Source organism: Phyllopteryx taeniolatus, chromosome 13 (genome assembly GCF_024500385.1).
Source record: "Phyllopteryx taeniolatus isolate TA_2022b chromosome 13, UOR_Ptae_1.2, whole genome shotgun sequence".
Lineage (NCBI taxonomy): Eukaryota > Metazoa > Chordata > Actinopteri > Syngnathiformes > Syngnathidae > Phyllopteryx > Phyllopteryx taeniolatus.
The window spans coordinates 10,089,832-10,114,671 of NC_084514.1; the positions used below are offsets into that span (position 1 = coordinate 10,089,832).

At 41.8% G+C, this 24,840-nt stretch overlaps 2 protein-coding genes across 7 annotated transcripts in view; one reads left to right on the forward strand and one right to left on the reverse strand.

Moving 5' to 3' along the window:
- Nucleotides 1-840: 840 nt before the first annotated feature.
- On the reverse strand, nucleotides 841-5,099 carry ghsra (growth hormone secretagogue receptor a). The gene is made up of 2 exons (XM_061794253.1): nucleotides 2,990-5,099; nucleotides 841-1,957 (listed from the first exon to the last, which is right to left on the reverse strand). The coding sequence occupies exons 1-2, from the start codon at nucleotides 3,786-3,788 to the stop codon at nucleotides 1,647-1,649; spliced, it is 1,110 nt and encodes a 369-aa protein (XP_061650237.1). The 5' UTR covers nucleotides 3,789-5,099; the 3' UTR covers nucleotides 841-1,646.
- Nucleotides 5,100-5,876: 777 nt separating this feature from the next.
- Nucleotides 5,877-24,840, forward strand: part of pld1a (phospholipase D1a) — a 28,937-nt gene continuing 9,973 nt past the window's right edge. Inside the window, exons 1-14 of one of the 6 annotated variants that reach the window (XR_009791470.1) lie at nucleotides 5,877-6,002; nucleotides 15,176-15,382; nucleotides 16,368-16,537; nucleotides 17,616-17,758; nucleotides 18,769-18,880; nucleotides 19,950-20,015; nucleotides 20,216-20,274; nucleotides 20,727-20,819; nucleotides 21,405-21,557; nucleotides 21,741-21,890; nucleotides 22,676-22,759; nucleotides 23,102-23,183; nucleotides 24,034-24,144; nucleotides 24,225-24,410. Coding sequence is in view for 5 of the 6 variants with exons in the window: in XM_061795030.1 (XP_061651014.1) it covers nucleotides 5,912-6,002; nucleotides 15,176-15,382; nucleotides 16,368-16,537; nucleotides 17,616-17,758; nucleotides 18,769-18,880; nucleotides 19,950-20,015; nucleotides 20,216-20,274; nucleotides 20,727-20,819; nucleotides 21,405-21,557; nucleotides 21,741-21,890; nucleotides 22,676-22,759; nucleotides 23,102-23,183; nucleotides 24,034-24,144; nucleotides 24,225-24,410 (1,707 nt within the window). In the remaining variant the exon portion in view is untranslated. Of the gene's footprint in view, nucleotides 6,003-7,504; nucleotides 7,691-15,175; nucleotides 15,383-16,367; nucleotides 16,538-17,615; nucleotides 17,759-18,768; nucleotides 18,881-19,949; nucleotides 20,016-20,215; nucleotides 20,275-20,726; nucleotides 20,820-21,404; nucleotides 21,558-21,740; nucleotides 21,891-22,675; nucleotides 22,760-23,101; nucleotides 23,184-24,033; nucleotides 24,145-24,224; nucleotides 24,411-24,840 lie in introns of those variants that run through there. The other 5 variants (XM_061795030.1, XM_061795029.1, XM_061795033.1 and 2 more) reach the window with 5 other exon arrangements.

Consider the following 24,840-nt stretch of genomic DNA (forward strand, 5'->3'; position numbering starts at 1 on the left):
CCGATCGGTGTATTTCGATAACATCAAACTATTCGGAGTGAGTCAACAACAACCAAAATATCTAATAAGTAAACAAAATCAAACTCATGGTTACACCTTTAATGACTGCAAAGCATCTATTTACAAGGAGACAAAATGTGCACATATAATAAAGCTTCGTAGAACGTGCATCAAAAGCCCACAATATTAGGTACAACCAGCACAAATTTCTGCCTTTAGAATCAGGACAATTCTCACAAAAGGACATCTTTAACCATGAACATCATCCAAAACAAGAAAGACATTTTTATACACTGGTTCAATGTTGGACTCATTTGCCGAGTCATTTGCAGTCGCTTGTAAAAGGCCTGCGGAATTGACATAATTCTTCAAGAAACAACATGGAATGATAATTGCAAAATGCCGACATGTTATTATTTCACAGCTTGTCGGCATTTTGCGACGTGACTGAAAAACTTTCCACCCAACGATAAACGGCAAAAGCTCTTAAGACTTGAGACTAACTGAGCTTCCAAAGGTGGGACGATACAGGGCAGAATTGAGCCCTGTGAAGTCTGCCTAGCAACAAGTGGACATCACGGGACTAGGAATGCAGAATCTGAACAAATTTGAGGGCAATGTTTTTTTACACATAAATAACAATTGCAAATTGGTAACTGTTGCTTAAAACATTGCCTGTAGAGTTTCCATAATTTTTTTAAGCAAAAAAAAAAAATATATATATATATATTTTTTTTAAGCAAAAAAAAATAAAAATTATATATATATATATATATATATATCATGAGAAACAAAAGTTAAAAAAATGTAACTTTTTAAAAAAAAGTTCAAATGTGTATGTATAATTTTGAGAACTATCCATCCATTTAGTTTATTCTAATGATAAAATAGGATTCCTTTTCACTTTGCTATTTATAAATTATAATTAATTTACAAATACAATACAATAAATACAAATTTCAAGTTTTTTATATTTTTTTTGCTATTTATTTACAATGAATCAATTAAATTATTTAATGAAATAAATTAATAAATATATTTTAGGCAACACCTGCTACATTAAGACAAAAAATATATATATATAAAATTACTCTTGAATTTCCCCTGCGGGGGTCAGTCAAAGATTATTTCAGGATTCTTGATAATGTAAAACTGCACATTACTGGCACACAACGGCACGAAATAATAGCGCACGCACAAACGGTGGAGTCACGACTTCTACAGTGCTTTCGTTGTCATCCAGAAAAGAAATACTGTAGGACTCGAGCAAAGTTTATGAACCGGTTAGAAAGTGTGTGAAACGTATCACTGGTTGCAATGTGACATGATGTCGTTCATTGAACCCAGCCAAACTGTTGCGTTCAAGGGCCACAGTAGATTTTTACAGCGGACAGGTGTACAAGGTCAATAACTTTATGAGCGACACACAAGAGTGCAAGCGATTAGCGATCAAGCGATCTGCTTGAGTTCTGAAGTTGTTGGTTCGAATCCGGGCTGTGTTTTCATCTCCGGCATTTAAAAATAAAAATAAAAATCGTGCATATCAGGTTCAGTGAAGACTCTAAATTGTCCTTAAGTGTGAATGTGAGTATGAAAGGTTGTTTATTGATGTGCCCCGCGATTGGCCGGCCGGCCCACCCGAGGATTTAGAAGCTGACGCTGGACTCCATCCAGCCGTCCGCCACGGCCTTCAGCGCGCTGGCGGTGCGGGTCCGAGGCAGCCGCTGGCCGCCGAGGCCGAAGAGGCGCGCCGCCGCCCCGCGGTACTTCCAGGACATGGTGTTGTAGAGGATGGGGTTGATGGCGGCGCTCAGGTAGAAGAGAACCACCGACAGCAGGCTGCAGTGCTCGGACAGGGCGGACAGCAGCGGGGACGGCGCGTCCAGCGAGCGGAACTGCAGGTAGCGGCACACGTGGAACGGCAGCCAGCACAGGACGAAGGCCAGAACCACCACCACTGGACGGGAGCAGGAGCACAGGGACCATTACTTGGTGGTGCAGTCTGGCTTTTTCCAGATTTTGGGACGCTCAAAAATGCAATGGAATTATAACGTCCTTCAGTTAATCACTGATTTTCGCTATTCGCGGTCGGTCCCTATCCCCCCGCGAGTAATGGGGGTTCGCAGTGAAATTAGTCGTTCTTCGCAGAGGATAAAGAATACGACGGAATCTCCATTTAAAAACGCCTGGATTATCGAACTATTGCATTTGCAAACCACAGAACGAACCAAAATTTGGCACGCTGGGCGAACATTTCATCCATCAATTCGGTGACTCTTTTGCTTCTCCGGCGTAGCGGTCAATCACTACTTTTGCTTCTTCTTCTAGTGCTATAGTGACTTTTCTGTGTTTTCCCCCTTTATTTTCGCATTTTGCTAGCGCATTGGGTCCAAGAAAACCAATATTTTTTTTAAATTATTATTTTGCTATAAAACACAAAAAAAAGTGAGAACGTTTTGTCCATAACCTTCGTGATATCGGAGGGGGCTTCTTCGCTTCAAAATGGCGAGTTTCCCCTCTGGCCAAAAACACCAAGCAGCGAACACTGTCCTCTGCTGGTCAGCGTTAGACACCGCATCTGACTTTTTTCCTTCCGTTGAACTTGATTATAGAGATTTTTGATCGATCACCCCTTTTCATGTTCAATATTATGTTATGTTCAAAGTGTGCAGACCTTGACTAAAAACGGGGAACTTTTGTCTGCGCGGGAGCCAATTATTCCCGTTTACGTGATTTGTAATGGGAAGCTTGTGTTCAGTTTTACAAACCCCGTTCAAGAACCAATTCAGTTTGTAAATCGAGGTTCCGCTGTCTACGCCCGAGTATCGTTGTACTGTATTGTCTCTCTACGTGTGTCGCTCCACCATTTGCGTTGGCATATCCGGTCGCTTGAAGTTACGACCGCCCCGGAGATGCCATCGTTCGCCCGTCTATGGCGTTTCCCACGGAAGCTAAGTATCTGTAGCGTGTGAGCGCGCGCGAAACCCACCCAACATCTTGACGGTCTGCCGGTTGCTCTTGTCCCGGTGCGCCACGCACGAGCCGATGTCGGTCTCGCGACGGCGGCGCCGCAGGCGGCGGCCAATGAGGCTGTAGAGCACCGTGAGGCAGAAGACGGGCATGAAGAAGAAGACGGAGCTCAGCCACACCATGGCGCCCATCAGGCCCGACTCCACGGCGTAGTGCGTCATCTTGCACTCCCGCGTGTCCTCCTCCGGCGCCGGCGCGTTGGTGCCGTTGGGCTGGTCCCGCTCCACCCCCACCATGACGAAGACGGGCCCCGCGCTCAGCGTGGCCACGCACCACAGGATCAGGATGAGCCCGCGCACCCGCCGCTTGGTCACCAGGGCCTTGGCGCGCAGCGGGAAGCAGATGGCCACGTAGCGCTCCACGGACAGCGCCGTGATGCTCAGGATGGTCGAATAGGTGCTCGACTCGGACACGAACTGGAAGAGCTTGCAGAGCGCGTCGCCCAGGCGCCACGGGCGGTAGCGCCACATGCGGTAGAGGTCGAGCGGCATGCACAGGAAGATGAGCAGGTCGGACGCGGCCATGCTGCACAGGTACAAGTTGGTGGTGGTGCGCATATCGCGATATTTGGCCACCACCGCAATGGTCAAGACGTTGCCGGTCACGCCCACCAGGGACAGCAGAGCGCACGCCGCCGTGATGAGCGCGAGGAGGGGCGGGCTGTAGTAGTTGAGCGGGGGCGGCTCCGGTTCGAGGCCCGGCCGGCTGGCGTTACGGATCTCGTCCCAGGTGCAGTTTGCGGGGAGCCCCAGGGGCATGCTGGCTCACGCGTCCGGCTCACATCGGTTCCGGGGACGAGGCTCTCCGGGAAATCGGCAACCGTGTGCGTGGGTTTGCGACGGCGGGGGGGGGGGGAAAAAAAAAAAAAAAAAATGTCTTCACGTTGAAGGGAGAAAGTTTTTCAGAGCAAAAAAATAAAAAAGTCTGTTATATATTTCAATTACGAGACCGCTCTAGTCTCGAAAGGAAATCCGCACCCGACAGCCCAAAATCATCATGACGTTTTTTTTTTTTTCTCCCTGCGCGTAAAACCGATTTCCAGTTCACAGACAACGGCAGACCCTCCTAGATAGATCCCCAATGAAGAGACCGCTTATAGGAAATCATCCCGAAATCGCCTCGGAGACTATTTTACACACTTTAAAGATTTTAAAAACGAAACTCCGGATCACAGAACGTGTGTTGAACAACAACAGTCAAAAAATATATAGAGATTTTTTGGAGCCCTTCGGGTCACGTCGAGAAGGTAGGAAGTCCATTTAGAGAATCCCCAAATTGCTTCGAACACAAATTTGCATTCTGGATGGTTCCATCACAGTTTGGTAGTTTAATTTTTAAAAAAAAGTAAAAATAGTCATAAATCAGCCCTCGGTGGGAGGGAAAAAAAGTGAGTCTGTTCCAAAAGTCATCCAAACACAACAACAGCCATAGTGAACACCAACACGGTGCGAGGGAAAGGAGGAGACACTTTGATCCAAGCCGCCAGCACGACCGAGACGCGACGCGTCGTTAGCATGTAGCATGTAGCATGCGCGGGGAATAAAATAAAAAAAGGAGGACAACGGGGGCTCTCGCTCTCATCTGCGCTTGTTTTCGGAGGCGAGTGCACCCTAAAAACAACAACAACAACAACAAAAAACACGAGTCAGGTGCAAAGCTTGCCGGAGGGGGGGGGGAAGTTCAAGTATGAGGGCGGCGCTGCGACGCCCCCTACAGGCCACTCTGCGCAGTGATCGATCAAATGTTCCTTTTCATTCATGTTCCTTTCAAGAGGAATAAAAAGCTGCTTTTTTTTTTTAACGTGCTCTCTGTGTATTTATTGAAAAAAAATAACCACACACACACACACACAAAAAACCAACCCAAAAACTGAAATTGTTTTCTTAATTTCCCAGGGCTTGCTAACCGACATTGGAGCGGCGTTTGCGAAATCAACATTTTTGCACTTTATGGCCGTCACGCTGCTTATTTTTTTTTTGCTACAATTTACACCACAGGCATCAAACTCAAGGCCCGCGGGCCACATCCGGCCCACCGCATCAATTTACGTGGCCCGCAAACAGCAAATCAAGTGTGTCAACTTCATGTGTTTCTGGCTAAAATAACAACATTGCAAAACGTCTTCACTTTTAAAAACGTTGATTGCAAAAAAATTTCTTCCCAATCCCCATTTCAAAATAAACTCAACTAACAGCTTTTTTTTTTTTTACTGGCTCTTGATTTTTAATTATAGTTATTCATCGATTTTTGTGTGTGTGTATCTATTAATTCGATGTGGCGCGCAGCAAATATGAGTTTTACACGCCTGATTTACACTTCCCGTGGCAAGTTTCCCGAAACAGCATCTGTTGCTGACGAACCACGCGGCGGAATGCCCGCTACTCCCGCCGCTGAACTGCTAGAGCAGGCGTTCGCGCAAATCGGTCGTTGAGCATCGTAATCTTCCGCTCGAAGCCAAGGAAACAACGTGAAGGCTTTACGCGAACGCCTTTTTTGTTTTGCTTGGTTTTGTTTTCAAAGCAATAAATGGCAGATTTTGGCAGGCTTGTTCACAACACTCTGTGGCCTGCGAAATGTACAAAAGTGCAAAGTAGCGTCCCCGCACGGTGTGTGTGTGGGTATTTGCATATACGCCCAGGTGAATACTCACTTCCTCCTCCATCAACGCAATAGTTCCCTTGCGTACAGTAGGAAGTACGCCACTTTCAACAAAGAGTGAATCACATCATTTTAGTACTCGGGAGGCTACAGCTTTTACCGCTCGGGTGGGCACATCGTGCCTTAAGTCTACGTTGTTATCACTGTAGCCTTTGCACTGTTTACCGGTGGGCGTATTGTATCTTTATGGGCGGCGCGACGCGACGAGGGGCAGGAAAGTCATATGCGGCACCAGAAGGAGATTTTTAAGCCTTATGGTTTTTTTTTTTTTTTTTTTTTTTTTTTTTCAAGGAGCCTTTTTCGTCATATATTAGGTATGTAGCTTTCAGAATGTTTTTTTTTTACATTGTGTGTTTGTGTAGTGCGCGAGAAACAACCGTCTTCTTGAAATGAAAGCAATACAGCGATAGTAGCTTTTATAGCCACGCACTGAAGCCTTTTTCAAATCTATATTTGAAACATAGACTCCACATATATATGTATTTAGCACACATTTATGTGGATACAGTGTGGGGGGTGGGGCATGGGAAGTCATTTTGTCCGAATTGTTGCTGGGTGTGGATCTCAGGTTAAAGTGTAAAAATGGACCCTAAGGAGGCCACAGTATTTTGTGCAGTACATAGTTTTATACACACGGTGGCGTAAGAGAAGCAGAAAATAGAGCACTGTTTCATTTGGTACACCAGCTCGATACAACATCACGTATTTTGAAATTTGAACATGATGATGGTACTTTTAACCATATTGAGGACTGTGATATTTTGGCCTTCTCGTACAAACACAACAAGAGGACACACAAAACTCGATTAATTATTAAAAGCATTCTGTATTTTTCTTATTTGAATAACACAAACGATTTCCACATAATTAACTAAAAATATATATACAATGTGATTATACTATTATTATTCCACTTCTATGGATAATAAAGGGTTTTCCTTTTTTTTATAAGACAAATTACAGAACAATTCTAATAAGTAGTACCCACACACAATATTTAAATTGTCTTACTTTTTGACTTTTAAGTTTTTCTCGTTTTGTCACCAATTTGGATTTGAATAATTGACTCAAAAAAGATTTGAGAGAAAACCTTACCCGTAATAATCAAAGAAATGGCACATTATTATTTTTAGTATTATTATTTCTCCAGTGGCGCTAATAAAGTTTTCTGTTATTTAAAAAAGAAAAACGATAGAATAACTTTAAACTATTAAACAACACTTTATTTTTATTATTATTATGAGGAAAATTACTACTACTACTACTAATATTTTTGGGGAGTCTTCTACGAGTTGAAAATGATGCATCACATATGACTAACAATTATAAAAATAACAATTAGCATAGCTTCTTAAGTCAGTTAAATGTCGACATACGTTGGTTAGTAGGTGTTAATATTGCATAGTATTATTAGTACGAAGTATAGTATTTTTCCGTGACACAGAAATCTGACGTATAACATAATCATTATAGGACACATAAATAATAACGCCTTGCGATTGGCTGGCGACCAGTTCAGGGTGTACCCCGCCTCCCGCCCGAAGATAGCTGGGATAGGCTCCCTAGTGAGGATAAGTGGTAAAAGAAAATGGATGCATGGATGGATAAATAATAACAAACAATGTGGACAAAACAGACAAGAGTTGAGGCGATGACGTAAAAGAAAGTCCAGTCTTCTCCTTTCCCATTGGCTCCGCCCAATTCCTCGGCATTTGACTCCCAGGGAGGAATCGCTCCTTTCCGATTGGTCGAGACTCCCAACGACCCCGCCTTCTCATCTATAATTGGCTTCGAGTTTCTCGCCCCGCCTCTTTGGAGAAATCTCTCCGAGTTGACTCTTTGCTGGTTGTCACACTTTTCCTGACACCCGCGAGTGGAGGAGCGCTGTCGTTCTTGCTGCTTTCTTCACTTTTACCGTGTTTTTTGTTGTTGTTGTTGTTGTCCTCACCAAGTGGACCGAACTAAAGCAAACATGTGGACTTCACGTCCACCCAAAGAGCAGGTGGGTGACGTTCCACGTCGCTTTCTCGTTTCGGCGGCGCGGTTGTTCTATTTGTGTCTTTTTTGGGGGGTGTCAGTGTCTGCGAGCACTCAAAATGGACACTTTTACCGCCCCAAAATTTCTTGCTGCTCTTCTTTTCATATATTATTATTACTTTGTTTGTGTGTCGATACTGACAAAAAAAGAAAGTTGTGTAAGTTTCCACAGGTGTTTGCTCACACACAGAGACACACAGACACACACACACATTGGGGACGTGTAGTTGCTGGAATGTCATGGATAGATTGGAATATTGTAGTACAGTAACACATTCTTAATTCACCCTCAGTGTGCGTGTGTGTGTGCGTGCGTGCGTGCGTGCGTGCGTGTGTGTGTGTGTTCGCTCGACCGTGTCATTCCATGTTTCTCCCAACAGCATCATCAGCCCTGTCTGTTTTGTTTTTCCCCATTACCAAACAGGTGGCATGGTACACTAGTGGTTAGCACGTCTGCTTTGCGGTTCAGGGTTTGAATCGGGGCTGCGGCCTCCCTGTGCGGAGTTTGCACGTGGTTTATATCCCCCCACATTCCATTCAGTGAGGTTAATTAATTAAAGGCTCAGTGAGTGTTAACGGTGGTCAATGGTTGCCGTAAAGCATAAGCCCCGCCTTGAAAAGAAAATGGATATTTGTAGATGAGCAGCTCTGGCGTTTCTACAAAGTCCATAAAGCCAACTTGTGTTCAATGTATTCCAGATGTGCAACTGCAAACAGTGTGCTGCATTTGGAATAATTTATAGCGCTATTGAACCACACACACAAAAAAAACTTTTGACTGTACGATTTCCAAGCCTCGAGAGGGAAGCGCGCCTCTACACGGCCTAAAATGATATGCTGGAGGTTTACCTAAAATTGAAAGTTATTCCGATGTTTTGCAGCTGTGTGTAAAGACAGGGTGCAAAAGTTCGCTAACTGTCATGCAAGTCTGAAAATAAGTTCATGACATAAGACTGTAATCAAAATGTATTAAAACTAAGGCTAAAGGCTAAGCTCTCGATTTACCGGTTGATCTAGTAGCTTCCTAGTTCCTACCCTCACCTTTGGTCACGAGCTGTGTGTCGTGACCTAAAGAACGAGATCGCGGATACAAGAGGCCGAATTGAGTTTTCTCCGCAGGCTGTCCGGACTTTTCACGAGAGATAAGGTGAGAAGTTTGGTCGCTCAGAGTCGAGACACTGCTCCTCTGCGTCGAGAGGAGCCAGACGAGGTAGCTGGGGCATCTGGTTAGGATTCCCCTTGGACGGCGCCGAGGTGTTCCCGGCACGTCCGACCGGGAGGAGGCCCTGGGGATACTTTATTTCACCTCTGGAAAAGATATTTCCCCCCCCCCCCCCCAGTTGAGTTGAACACGTATAGTTCATATTAATGTTGGAAAAGATTTAGAAATGATTTATCTTGGTCTCATTTCTTTATATCACAAAAAGCTGGCATTTGAACTGGGCGTTTTGTAGACTTTTTATATCCATAGTACCAAGAATTTAAAGTTATGGTAGACTTTTTTTGTGTTGTTTTTTTTTTTTCTTAACTTGTAGGCCAATTAATTGACTTTTGTTCACATAGTCTACATGGCTTTAAGTGAGCTTTTTTAAAACAGAGCGCTTTTCATCCTCTCTGCTGTGTTACGGTAACCAGGGCGTGTCCAAAAGTGGTCTGGACACAAGCGACAGGCTTTGAATTTTGGCTCCGTCACGGTCACGATGACATGAGCGACGACCACGGCGACCAAAAAGACTGTGCGAGCGGTTCCCCCGACTCCCTCGCTGGCACAATGGCGCCTTGTGTTGGCGCCGCTACGGTGATGACCATGACTGCTCCCTCGTTGTCACTGGCGCCTCCTGGAGCGTCCCTGTCACCCCCCGCCACCCTCTTTTCCCTCGGATTAGATAATAGGCAGCTTTAGTGTGGGCAGAAAGAGAGGTGACACAGACCTCCTCTCTCTCGATCCTTCTCTCTTTCGCCCATCTTCTCCATTTGTACCATCTGCGCCACGAGGAGCTTGGCACCACATGCTCCGTTAACGCTACATTGACGAGCTTTGCATTGTATCTATGGATCAATGTGCGATTGTGCCACTAATATAAAGCACACTCGGATCTTACTGGCACGGAATCCGGCACGTGTGTTCATCATGACAAGATGCTCTGAAATCAATGAGGAACCTACGGCGGTAGTCGTCATTTTAAACCATATCCAGGGAGACAGAGTCACATGCATTCACCGTCTTTGGTCGACCTGTTCTGATTGGACCCTGTCCTGTTAAACCGCTGTATGGTCTTCGCCACCGTGCCCCAGCTCAGTTTCAGCGTGTTGGCAATCTTGGTGGAAAAAGTGTTGCCAGGCAGTGTTTTTTCACGGATCTTAAATTAAATTAAATTAAAACTGGCCTATTGTCATGCTGGTAAGGGCATGTCAAAGCACAGTCTGTGCTATGACTCAATCGGTTTCAGCCAATCGAAAATCTGAAGAAAGTAATTCCTGGAAAAGGCAAAATAAAGGCAGAAAATGTCACATTGCTTAATTAAATTACAATTCTGAAAATTGAAATTTAATTTTATTCAAGGTGGTGCCTTTACTCAAACTTACAAAGTATTTTTAGCCAATCAGAATCCTGAAGAAAGTCATTTCCAGAAATCACATTGTAAAGGCACAAATTTACACCAAAGAAGGTGGAATTTTCACACTGGCAGCCTAAATTAAATTTAACTAAACATGATTTCATTTATAAATGGTATTTATGTTCTCAGTATCACATCATGGTGGTTCTGCAGATCAATATGTTTTCAAGGCTCTGTAGTGCATGGCAAGAGAGGATTTATTCCCGGCGTCCAGCCATCCTCCTCACGTCTTCTTCACCCACTCAACATGCTTTTTTTTTTCCTCCCCTCCTGCCCGACGATTTCCCCCGCGTGTGCATTTCAACTAAGTGACATTTAAGAAGCGCTGTTAATATTCACACATCAAGCTGCTGGCCGCTGTTTTAAACATCACCATGACAACGGGACAGGAAGCAGGAAGTTAGGGAAGGGAGCAATAACTTGTGTTCTTGTTATAATCTCACCTCGACCGCGATGGACTGCCAGGTTGCACGGATGCACTTTTTGTGTGTGAGTGTCTGTTTGTGTGTGTGTGTGTGTGTGTGTGTGTGTGTGCGTGTGCGTGTGCGTGTATCGGACAGCGGTGTGTACATGCAAACACTGAGCCCTGGCCCGGCATTCCAGCACCCCCTGCAGTTAACCTCCGTGTGGGTCTTGCTGACGGGAGGTCATGGTTATTCTTAGAGCTGGGAGATAGCGCAGTACTATCATAAATAATTACATTGAAACTAAGAGTGCCTTTGCCTCGCTCTCTTTTTAGTCAGTCAATTTTATGTAAAGCGAACGAGATACAACCCTGCAACAATCATCCTCCTGGTTAACCCATGCAAAAGTTATGCGCTTCCTGCTATTTCTAGGTATTCGGTTAAGCAGAGGGCGGCACGGTGGGCGACTGGTTAGAGCGTCAGCCTCACAGTTCTGTGGTGCGGGGTTCAATCCCCGTCCCCGCCTGTGTGGAGTTTGCATGTTCTCCCTGTGCCCTTTGTGGGTTTTCTCCGGGCACTCCGGTTTCCTCCCACATCCCAAAAACATGCATTAATTGGAGACTCTAAATTGCCCCTAGGCATGACTGTGAGTGCGAATGGTTGTTTGTTTCTATGTGCTCTGTGATTGGCTGGCAACCAGTTCAGGGTGTACCCCGCCTCCTGCCCGATGACAGCTGGGATAGGCTCCAGCACGCCCGCGACCCTAGTGAGGAGAAGTGGCTCAGAAAATGGATGGATGGATGGACAGTTAAGCAGATGTTAGTCTTTAATCCATTGTTTTCCTGCTCAAAAACTTTGAAGATTAATAGCAGCCTCTAGGGTCCGACATTGTAATAAACAAATTGTGTCAAATTGTTGATTAAATCAAATTAAAAGAAATACATTTAAAATAATTTAAATAATTTAAAATTTAATTGTCAAATTGTGTCATTCAAAAGGATCATTCCTGTTAACAACTGCTACTGCAATAACTGTTAAAAACTACAACTACCTTTAACGACTGCTACTCACTGCTGACCAAACTACTACTAACAACAACAACAACTACTGCTAAATACTACTGCTAGCAACAACTAATAACAATTGCAACATCTGTCAACAACTGGTACTACAGTAACTGCTAACGACTACTACAACTCCTTCTGTCAACTGCTAACAACCGATTACAATAGTTTCAAACAACAAAAAACTACTACCTATTGCTAACATCAACTGCTATTAGAACAATTGCTAACCATACCTACCAAAAATGACTAAATCTTAATTCTTAATATAACAACAGCCAATTACAACAATTGCAAACAACTGCTAACAACTGCTATCAACAGCTTCTAAAACAACTGCTAGCAACAACTATTAACAACAACTGCTAGCAATAAATACCAGCCACTGCTAAAAAAATCTACTCCTACCAACAACTACTACTGCTAAAACAGCTACTGCTGACTGCTACTGCTAACAACAGCTGCTAATGGTCACTTCAACTGTTGCACATAAACACGTTTGATGAACAAATGTTCAAAGAGTTTGAGTGGCTGAATGAAAACGCCGTGACGGACTTGTAGCGACTCTTTTGAGGGTCGGTGCGTGTCTGAACGTGTCCGGAAGTTGGGAATGTTTACTGTCAAGCCGTTAACTGTTGCCGTTTGTTCTCGTGTGACATTCAGTGATTATTTTTAATGGGTTGTAGGCTGATTTACATTTCAATATTCATAAAAAATATACTGTGTATATATATATATGTATATATATATATATATATATATATATGAATACGTAGCCACTTTTCAGGGCATTCAATGACAAATCTCCAATACATTTGTACACACATACACACAACTACTATAAACAGCTACTAACAACTCTCAACAAACTACAACTGCTAGGAACAACTACTAACAATTGCTTAAAATCAACGGCAAACAACACCTACGACTAGCACAACTACTACTCCTACCAAAACGGCTATCAAATAAAAACAACTATTAACACACCGCAACTGTAAACAATTGCTACTACAACAACAACTAACAACTAACAACTACTACTAACAACAAGCAAAAACTGCTAACAACTACTTCTAACAATGACTACCAACGATCATTTTTACAACTATTAACAGACTACTGCTAACAGCAACTGCACACGGCTGCTACTTTGAAAATTGGGAAGAACAACTACAAACAAATCCATGCATTGTCACACAATAACAACCGCTAACAACAATTGCTTCGACAACTACTACAGCAATTTCTAACTGCAGACAACTACGACTACAACCACTTCAACTGCTAAAATCTATTGCTCCTACTGTACGACGACAACTACTACTAATAAAACTGCTAACAACATGTATAAGTAATGCTACTCAAAACTGCAAACAGTACTACTTGATAAAGTGACTGATTTAAGAGATGACATTGTGAAGTGAAATGCATGCACAGAATTTCTAGTAAGGCTCGTCCTGAAGAAACACTTCAATCTTCTTTTCAGACTGCCGAGTCAGCTGCTTTCCTTCTTTTTATTAACAGAGTAACGCCAACATGAGGCAATCTCGGATGACTGCGCATGTTGAATTCTGTATTGTGCATTTCTTTTGAGGACGTTTACCCCCCACCCCAAAAAAACAGGTTTAGCAAGTTGAAGACAATTTGTTTGATATAAGTGGTGTTAGTGTGCTTTGCTCAAATGAAAATGATCTGAAGAACTGTTCCGTTTCTGTTAATGTTATTTTATCCGCTTTGGAGTTCCAGGGATAATGGCGCACGTTTTGAATAGTTTTATGTCAAAGCGACAACCCTATTGATTGATGTTAATATGTGCATGACGTGTGGCATTAAATAAAACTCAAAATTAATTGGATTTTTATTTCATTTGGGCATAAATTCGTTATGTATGAGGCAAATTTTTAAAGTGCAAGAATTGAGTATTTTGTTTTCCTCCATCCATTTTATGAGCCGCTTCTCCTCACAAGGGTCGCGGGCATGCTGGAGCCGCTCCCAGCTATCATCGGGAAGGAGGCGGGGTACACCCTGAACTGGTTGCCAGCCAATCGCAGGGCACACATAAACAAACAACCATTCACACTCACATTCACATCTACGGCCAATTTAGATTCGTCAATTAACCTATCATGCATGTTTTTTGCGATGTGGGATGAAACCGGAGTGCCTGGAGAAAACCCACGCAGGCACGGAGAGAACATGCAAACTCCACACAGGCGGGGCCGGGGATCGAAACCCGGTCCTCAGAACTGTGAGGCAGACGCTCTAACCAGTCGTTCACTGTGCCGCCTATTTTGTTTTTATTCGGAAAACAACCAACATTTTTTTAATAACTCTTGAAAAATTGTGAGAAAAAAAATAAAAAAATTAACTCAACCAGTAGGAAAAAAACAGCTTCTGCGAGCAAAAATAAAATGAAAAGAAATCTGAAAAACAGCTTCTTTATGTTGAAATGTAAAAATATAAAAATGTGACTAATAAATGAATAAAATTGCTTTCAAAATCTGTATAAAAAACGTAGAAAACATTTTAAAAAACAAAAAAAAAAAAAAATATATATATTATTTAGGCGTGAAAATAAAACAATGTAAAAAAATGAAACAACTCCAAAGTAGAAGAAAATTAGGGAAACAAACCGCATCTATGGGCAAACAAATAAAAAATAGACCATTTAAAAAAAAAAAAAAACATTTTACGGGTGAAAATAATAGAAACAAGTAAAGATTTGTATCGGTAAACAAGTGGAAGAAATCTGAAGCCTCCTAACTTCTCTTCCCTAAAGAATTCAAAACAGATTTCTCTTTATTTGGGCTTAAAATAAAACAAATGGATTTAAAAAAAAAATACAGCTTCCATTGATTGATCAAAGTTGTTGTTTTTGTTTCAAAAAATGATATAATAAGAAATCCCTATTTAATGTCATTGTTAACAGCATACTGTTTATTGTCTTACTATGTCAAAATGACTGCTGTGAATAATGTCATTAAAGCAACAAAGCGAGTGTGGTCCTAACACTTTATATACTACTGACACATACTGTAGATAAATACATGTATATAGAAAACTCACTTGTGAGCGTACTGGGCGTTGCAGCGGGAGTCTGTTAGCTGGTTGACGCCATGCTCAGTGTACACCCTCACAGCTCACTTGAGTCTGCAATGACGTCGCCCCTCTGACTCATTTGGGTGCAGCCCCAAAAGAAAAGTCACACAGAACACGTCAGCTGACAAAGCCTTAAAACCCGTGAGCTAATATATTCCCGGTACTATTGTTTGGCCGCTCGGCGAGGTCTGCGTTCTACGCTTCGTTCATTATCGTGTCCGTTAAGGGAATTGACAGTTTTGTTTTTCCACACTCTTCTCAGGCGCGCCCTTCTCCGGGCTGCCGCGGCTGCTGAGCATGCTGGCCAAGGCTCCGCCTTCGACCAGCAGACTCAATCTGGTGAACGCCGAAAGTTCGGACGCAGCGGTGACTGACGGAATCGAGATGGCCGACTTAGTGGAGAGCTTGGATGCCCGGGAGTTAGACATCGATGATGGGGAGGAGGTGGACTACGAGGGAAACTGCCTGGGTACACTATGTGTATAAATATTACTATGGATGCACCGTACAATTAACCTGTGTATCTCACCTGTTGCCATTCATACAACTGATTAATTACTTTGCCTTCAACTAAACAGGCCCAGATTTCACACTACTACCACTTGACACTTCCAAACACTTTGTGATGAAATTGAGACAAGATCGTCATTATTTTAATATACAGTGGTGCATTGTTGTTAAGTGTGTATTGTAATGAGGAAAAATAGCACTCCATAATGTACTTTATAAAAACATGCAGTAATGATGTCATTAAATAGAATTTAAAAAAGAGTGAAACAGTTTTTGTCACACTGCATCAATTGTGCCGCTCCTTCTGGTGTGCCCGCCTTGGCCATCTGAAGGCAGACACACGGAAGTACTATTCATTGAGACGTCTCAAATCCTCTCACAGTTCATCAGTACGGCACTAATATTTGTTGTGCTTCACAGGGGGTAAAGAATTTATGACTGCATACTCTCAAATTGTCTATGCGCATTGTCGCCGTTAGTGTTCAGTCCGTTGCTTGAAGGGTTACAGCACGGCAACATCGATGCTATTTAGTGTTAGCTTTAAGCTGTCAGGTTTAAAGGCTGAGCAGTGTGGTTGTTTTAAATTCACGAGGAGTCATTCTCCGTTTTATGTTAAGTTTGACTTGAAAATGTAAAATATGTGCCTTGGCTCAATACCCTAAAAGGTGGGAAATACTTTTCTAGACAATTGGACAACAGAAGAAACACAAAGATGGACGAAACGCGTAGTTGTTATGTATAAAGTGATCTTGGGTGTTGTAAGACTATAATCAAACAAAATTTAATAGGACCAGAAGTTGCTCTGAAGCACAGTAGCGTAGAGAGCATCTAAATCTTGGAAGGGAAGTCAAGATTCTTCAGCGTAGCGGCCCACTCGCTCCGCTCGCTTTAGCCTCCTACATGCACGACTCTCACCCCTGCCACCGGCCTCTCTGCTCCCCCAGAGGACTGCCGCATCGCGTTCTCGGCCGTGTACGCCACGGTGGGCTTCAAAGAGGCCAACGCCAAGGTCTTCCTTCCCACGGTGCCCATCACCGCCCGCATCCTGGAGGTGGAACGCTTCACGTCGGCGCAGGATCGCTTCAACCTGTCGCAGCACAGGAGCGTCAATAAGGTACATACCACTAATAATAATAACAGCTGACTTTTGGATTAGTTCCCCAATTCCGCAGTGTCACATTGCTTCCCCTTTGTGCAGGACAGTTTTCATAAATTCTTCAAAATTTCCAGTTAAGACCATTATTTCCATGACATTCTCAATCACTTTTTATGTGGAACAGTTTGAATAAATTGCTCACATTTTCCATTTAATTCCCACACATCCCCATGTATTTTCCACGATTTCCCCAAATCCCCTAAATTAATTTCCCAGGGAATGCTTCCAATAAAATAGCAGAAATTTTCATTGTCTTTGTATATCGCTGGCGCCAGGTGGAAACCTCCTAAGTCCAAATATGGTCGATTTCATATTTTCAAATCAGTAGTACTGTTACTCACTTATTTGTACAAATTATTAACCAGTCTCAAGTTTGAAAATGGCTTGTTCTCTTTGACGATGCCCTCTTAATGGTTCAACAAACATGCATTTTTTTTTTTCCCTGAAAAATTATGATTTTTGGAGATGCGAGGATTCCGCCCGACCCCGATATGTGACCGTTTTAATAAATGACTCGAATTCTGGGCCCTTTAATTCCTCTTTTCACTCATTCCTAGGAAAAGGGGAACAGTTGACTATTAAAAAAAATCCCAATTCAACCTTCCAGTATACATATGGGAACTTTCCAAACTATTGGGCAATAATGGATAAACCTACATTTCTGTGTAATCCATGTACAGTAATTGCCCATCATCCTTCTGAAACATCTGGGATTATTCTCCAATTTAACTTCCCCGGTAATGTTTCCCAAAAATGACCGGAAATTCTTCCACCCGCTTTGTACATGAAACCATTTCTGTTCTAGGGCATCGAATCAATCGCAGCTGGGCTGTTGTGGTTGTCTTGGAAGACGTTTTGCCTCTCAACGAGCAGGCTCAGTTCATGCAACAACAAGCTAGTTAGGGCAGCAGTCGCCAGGCTAGTACTGCTGAGAATGAAATGACCTGGATGAGAGAGAATATTCACAGGCAATAATCGCTTTGCCACAAATTGCTTCCAAATGTCCGGTTCATTCCTGTAAATTCCCACCATGCAGTCTCTGCCCGCCGTGTTCAAGATCGAGATGAAGCACGGCGAGTTCACGTGGGTGGTGAAGAGGAAGGAGAAGCACTTTATGGAGCTGCACCGAGAGCTGAGGACGTACAAAACCTTCATGAGGATACCGCTGCCGTCGCGCAGGTCGGCCATGCCCACCTCATTTGCATATTGGAAGCATAACAGTTAACTAGATTGGCTCTGAAGTGATTCTTTATTTAGCTATTATTTATTTTGTTGTAACACTTAACCAAATGCATTTTCTATAATTTATTTTATTCATCGTATTACGTGATAAAACTATCTGTATATGAAAATACATACAACAAAAGAAAATATTTCTTTGTATCACAGATTTATCGCAACACGTTCCATTTGAAGGGGCGGCGTGCATGCTAATGAGGAAGCTAATCCATAGCGATTCGTAATTCTCGAATTATAACAACACAACACAGTCTCCAACTGTTAAAACTTGTTTTTCCCAATTGCCAATCCAATTCTGTTTCCATTTTCAGACTTTATCATCGTTCTATTCTCCTTATTTCTCTATATGAGATACCGGGGGTCGGCAACCTTTTTGACATGCAGTGCCAGTTGGAAATTTTCTCGACAAGCGTACCGTTATCAACTCCAACGCAAAGTTTAATTATGACACAAAATCCCAAAACAATTCCAACATGCCTACTTAAATCCCGCTTTCCATGGTTTGCAATGCGCAATGCGATAACTTGCTTCTGTCCTGTGATTTTAAAAAAAAAAATCTTTTTTTTAACAGTGCTCAAAACTTTGAGGGAGCGCGTTCAAGACATTCACACAACATTGTCACAATATAAAGTGCACACAGAACGGTCTTTCAAAAATATTAAACCAAACTCTTGTGTCCATGATGACTGGAGTACCCGCTAGCTCAAAAACACTAGTAAGCTTTTAATAACGTTTCCTGTGTTGTTGACTTTACTTTATTGCGTCTGTGTCACAGGGTTCAACAGAACATTTATATCCGCAGCTCTGCCTTCAAAATGGCAAACTGACTCACCCTGCTGTCAATTTATTCGTTCGAAGCGCACTAGCCTGCGCAAACACCTGTGGGGCTGTGCCGTGCTTCGGAAGAGCAAATACAACGGATTCTCACCGGTCTTCTCCTTGTGTCGCAGCCACACGGTGAAAAGGAGGACGGTGAGGAAGAGCGAGGTGAGGGAGATGCCCTCGCTGCCCAGGGGCGGAGGAGACGAGCTGGTGCGAGACGAGCAGGTGTCCAGCAGGCGGGTACGTCAACACGCGGCGCAATGCGTGCCCGTGGCTTCGTGATTAAAAAGATACTCTTTTTTTTATTTATTTATTTATTTATTTTTTGCAGTGTTTGTCCCTTAACGGGTCACAAATTTAGGTACACCTGCATGGTCCAGTGCAGGCGTGAGCAAAGCATAATCTGGCCCACTGAGCATTTGTATTATCAAGAGCCATGGAATATGTGTTGAATTAATTTACCCGTTGTTTTTTCCTACAGTTTGTCAATTAAAATGTGTTTATTAATGTTGTATTTTTTAGGCATTTATGTCACTCAGTAATTGGTTACTTTATTTAATACAAAACATAAAAATAAAAAATATTGGTAAAATTCACAATTTTACACATACTAAACGTTTTTATTATTAATTTAAAAAAATTCCTTTAAAAGTGCTTGCTTCAACCTTTATATTTTTTCGGCGATCCCATTTGAAGCTTATTGTCAAACTGAACACAAAAACGAGAATTACACATTTTGTGTATTTAATTAAAAACACATTAACTTTGCCTTACAAAAGTTTGCGAGCTTAATGCTAACACACAATGCAAAATACCGTAGCAATTATAGTACGATGTTGTGATTATCATAAACCGTTAAATAAAACATATTTAAACACAAGTGGTAGCAACACATGTAGACAGACAATATAACTCAAAGGCATATATTCTTTATCCTCTGAAAAAGTGACTAATACTGCATTATTACAACTTAGTTGCAAGTCTTGTGTGTTTGATCATCAAGTCTATGTGGAGTAGGTCTGTATGTATTATACTGCTACCTGGTGGCCAAGTGCCAGTTCTCATTTTATGATAATTAAAAAAAAAATAATAATAATAAAAAATAAAAAAAAACTTGCACCACAAAAAACAACAAACAATTGGAAGTTGCCTTGTGAAATGAATACTTCTCTGACGGTGTCAATAAAAAATGAGCATTTTTATCTTAACTGCTTGCCACTGCTCTTGCTGTACCTAATTAAGTGGTCGGGCGATTTTTGTCACGCTCCAGTACGCTCTAATGTTTGTGTGTATGTGTGTGTTTCGCCAGAGACAATTGGAGGACTATTTGAACAAGCTGCTGAAGATGGCTTTGTATCGCAAATATCACCACACTGTGAGCATCCCGTCATGCCAGCAAGTGGCCACGAGCTGCCGTCACTCATGTTAATAATGTTCACACGTTTTATTTATTTTTATTTTTTATTTGATGAGCGTATTTAGCGCTATATTAGGAGCCAGGTCTCTGCATTTAATAGCTAAGTGGGATTCAAATTGCCACCCAGTGTGATGCCGCCGTCTGTTGTCGTTTCTCAGATGGAGTTCATTGACGTCAGCCAGCTGTCTTTCATTCACGACCTGGGCCCCAAAGGACTGTGAGCGCTTTGCTTTTCTTCACTGAAATCCAGTGAAAATTCAGATCAATATTTTAGGTTTTTAAATATATACTTCAACGTACACAACTTTTTTGTGAAAAAAAAAAAAGTTTGTTTGGAGCTTTTTCCGTTTCATTAGTAATCAGCAGTAGAACGTGGGTTGGTTTCTCCAAAAACGCCAGTTTTTGTATTTGCATTGCTACATGTATTTTTATCCATTTTGTATGAATCGTATTGAACTTTTTAGAGGTATTTTAAATGTGTATGCTTTTCTTTAATCCATCTATTTTATTGTATTTTTTTTTTTTTTACCAGTATATCTTATCGGTAACGAGCCCAAGCAACAGTGTATTGACTTTACTCCTTAAACTGCGTGTGTTGTTCTTATTGTGCGTTTGTATGTGCTTATTTGTGTGTGTGTGTGTGTGTGTGTGTGTGTGTGTGTGTTGCAGGGAAGGGATGATACACAAGCGCTCCGGGGGCCATCGTATCCCTGGCATGAACTGCTGTGGTCACACACAAGCCTGCTACCGCTGGTCCAAACGGTTTGTGCTCTCTTCTTTTTTTCTTTGTCTTCTATTCCTTTTCTCTCGCTCCCTTGTTTGTCCTTAAACCGGTTTATTAGCTAATTAGTTAGTTGGCGGGGTTATTGAAAATTCCCATTTCAGTAGTCTGATAACTGTCACAATCTCAGTATGAATGCATTTATGGTGACTAGATGTCTATTTTTAGTTTATCCATTCACTGTTGGCATGTATTATTTCTAACTCTTTGTTCTTAGTGAACAATCTTTGGCTGTTTTTCCTTATTTTTGTGATTGGTATTTCGTACGATGTTTTTCGTGTTCTCGCTGCCTCTTTCTTTTTGACACAGCCAAATGATTACGTGAGCATTTTTTACAATGTATTGCGAGAACACAAACAAATAATCCCACACGTTTGGAAGGCTCCGTCAAGCCACCTACGGCTCCGTGATGATTGGCTTCCCACAGTCCTCCTCAGCCCCAAAAAAAAAAAAAAAAAAAAAAAACAGCAAGCAACATAAAGGATGATCACACGTCCACCAAAGGTTTACACAAAGCCACGCACGATGACGATAATGTTTGTGTGTGTGCTTGTGTCGTGTATTAGGTGGCTGGTGGTGAAGGACTCGTTCCTGCTGTACATGAAGCCCGACTCGGGGGCCATCTCCTTTGTGCTGCTGGTGGACAAAGAGTTCAGCATCAAGATGGACTCCAAAGACACCGAGACTAAGCACGGGGTCAGGATTGACAGTCTTTCCAGGTGTGTGCGTGTTGGTGGGTGACCTCGTCTTTCGATCTTAACGTGACGCCGCTACGTATTGCTACTGAAAATGGCGATACTCAAAAGACACAGTTGCGCACCGCTGCAGGCTACAACCACGATGATTACCAGCTGCAACTGTCATGCCATCATTAGTTTAAAGTGTACGTCATGTGCGCGCAGGACGCTGGTGTTCAAATGCAGCAGCTACCGACACGCGCGCTGGTGGGGTCAGAGCATCGAGAGCTTCGTCAGGAATCATGGCAAGGCCTTCCTGCGGGCTCACCGCTTCGGCTCCTTTGCGCAGGAACAGGAAAACATTCCTGCCAAATGGTCAGTGCGAACATACAAAATGTGTTATATGTAGTTTTTAGGAAGGTATTTGTTTTGAAAGGGCAATGCACGTTAAAATTCTTTGCAACTCAAGTCCCTAGTTGAGCTTTCCTGTGTGAAATATATAATAAACTATGAACACTTTACAATGAAGTACATCGCTGCGCAAATAAAAACAAAATGCACATTACTACCATTCTAACAGTTTGCCAAAAAGGGTTTTGATTTCACACTTCCAGGTGGCAGATTTTAATTTGAACTGTTACCCAACACAATTATTGTAGTTTTATTTCTCATAATTCATATTTTTTTAAATAATTATGTATTATTTGACATTATTTTTTTTTTCAAACAAACTTGTAATTTTATAAGAATGCCATGCAAGTATTATTTTTTTTCAAGAAAAAAGCCATATATTTACAAGGAAAAGGTCACATTGAAAAATAGATTATTTGATTGTATTTCCTTTTCTGGATGCAACCTCTTTATGCCGTGTTACTATTTTTCTTTAGTGATTGGCTTAGGACAAGCCACATGGTCATACCGCCTTCCGGTGAGGCACGTGGTGTCCATTTACGACAAAATTATATTTACTAAAAATAATAATCAGAGTAATAGTAACTTTATTTGTATAGCATCTTTCTAAACACAGTTACAAGGTGCTTCACAATAAAATCAGTCAATAAAAATGGGAAAAAAATAGGGCTCGTTGCCCTATAAAAGAGCTGCATGTACAGTATTGTGCATTATGAACATATTGCTGACTGAGTAACTCCGCCGTGCAGGTACGTGAACGGAAAGACTTACATGGAGGACGTGGCTGATGCGTTGGAAGAGGCCAGAGAGGAAATCTTCATTACCGACTGGTGGTGAGTGTCGTGAGTTGCTCGTTGCTAAGCTAAAAAAAAAAGGGAAGGAAACCAACACAGCAGCTTGCGGGGAGGCTTACGCTGGCGCTCAGTCACTTAGCATCGAAAATAAACTTGACGATCTACGGCTATGTTGATGTCGTTATGCACTACATAACTGGGCTTGTGGTCTTAACTATTTTATTTTTATGTGTAACGTGAGCCAGTGGAATTGCACACACGTGCGCTGCGGATGCTAACGTGAGCCACAGACGGTGACAAGCCACAACGTTAGGAATATCTTCGGTTTCACAAACATTTCCTCGGAATATGAAATATAATAAAGGGTGTATATCGGTCCAGGCTGAGTCCAGAGATCTTCCTGAAGAGACCTGTGGTGGAGGGAAACCGCTGGAGGCTGGACTGCATCCTCAGGCGTAAAGCTGTAAGTGAAGATGCACTCACTTGCCAACAGCAGGCCAATGTGACACGCTTTCATAGTCACTTGTTGCTAGGCAGACTTCATAGGGTGCGGCGTAATCCTGCGAGAATGAGGCATATTTTTTTAAGAAAAATAGTATTTTCCCAAGACAAATTTTGTTAATCTTATGAGAAAACATTTTTATGGTTAAAGAGAGGATGTATTTTTTTCTTGAAAAAAGTTCTATTCGTTTAAGGAAAAAAGTAATCTTGTGAGCATAATTTTTTTATGAAAAAAAAATCAGAATATTAAGACATTAATTCTACATGTAAGGAGAGAAAATGTTACTTTAACCAAGAAAAAAACCGTACAAGAGTAAGTCATATTTGTATTTTACCTAGAGAATTTTGGTTAATCTCATGAGAATGTCATATTTTTCACAAAAAGAAAAAAAAATAAGAAAAAATAATTATTTTGACTGGATTTTTTTTTTGGTTTGTTTAAAAAAAAAAAAAAAGCAATTTTATGAGCATAGTGCCATATTTCTATGAGCAAAAAGTATTTTTTTCTAGAATTTGTTTTAATCCTATGAAAACAGTGCTGTATTTCTTTTCTTAGAAAATGTCATATTGTTTCGACTGTTACCCGATCTTGATAATAATCTAATGTTACGGCGCCAAAACGCAGATTATTATTTGTTTTTCATTCTTTTCTTGAGTTGAATTTGAGAAGATCCTGGACATTGATCTTCTTCATCTTCCTTGACTTCCCCTCATCAAATAAGTGTTATTCTCATTGTATTATGCTTTTATTCCCTCAAAAACAATCCAACTGTGTTCTCCCAATTTGAACAACTTCATGTGTGTGCCTGCAGCAACAAGGAGTGTGTGTCTTTGTGATGCTGTACAAGGAAGTGGAGCTGGCATTGGGCATTAACTCAGGCTACAGCAAGAGAACCCTCATGCACCTACACCCCAACATCAAGGTACGTTCGCCCGTGTACCTAATGTTGTGGCCAGCGAGTGTATCGCATTTACAACTTCCTCCCTGTGGGTGCGGTGTCAGGTGATGCGCCACCCGGATCACGTGTCCTCCTCCGTCTACCTGTGGGCGCATCACGAGAAGATCGTCGTCATCGACCAATCGGTGGCCTTCGTGGGCGGGATCGACCTGGCGTACGGTCGTTGGGACGACAGGGAACACCGGCTGACGGACGTCGGCAGCGTGACGCGCTCCGTGGCGCTCGAACAGGTCAGACACACATGCGCGCGCATTCCTTTTGTGGGAATTCTGTAGCTCTTTTGTTTCCATAGGTAATAATAGTAGCTATAAATAAATTACTATTATTAATCATAATTATTATTATGATTTTTTTTTTTTTTTTTTTAAATCCACAATAAATAATAACGATATATAATGTGCATGGTAATAGAAAAAAAACGTTTTAGTTTATTTATGTTAAAAATAATTTTACAAACGTTGTTTTAGTGAGGAAATAACAATAATAATAATGAGGATAATAATAATGATGGTGATTATGATGATGATGATAGTAAGGCTTTTTATAGGCTAACAGGCTCTTCTTTTCTGTAGTAAATCATACATTTTATACATTTTTAATTACTTTTTCAATAAATTACAAAAACATTATATTATATACAAATTACATTTTACTTTATTA

Excerpts from the sequence above, each read along its gene's own strand:
- ghsra (XM_061794253.1), bottom strand. The coding sequence starts at position 3,788 with ATGCCCCTGGGGCTCCCCGCAAACTGCACCTGGGACGAGATCCGTAAC. Across the intron at positions 1,958-2,989 it reads GCAGACCGTCAAGATGTTGG|TGGTGGTGGTTCTGGCCTTC; the intron begins GTGGGTTTCGCG and ends GCTCCCGTCCAG.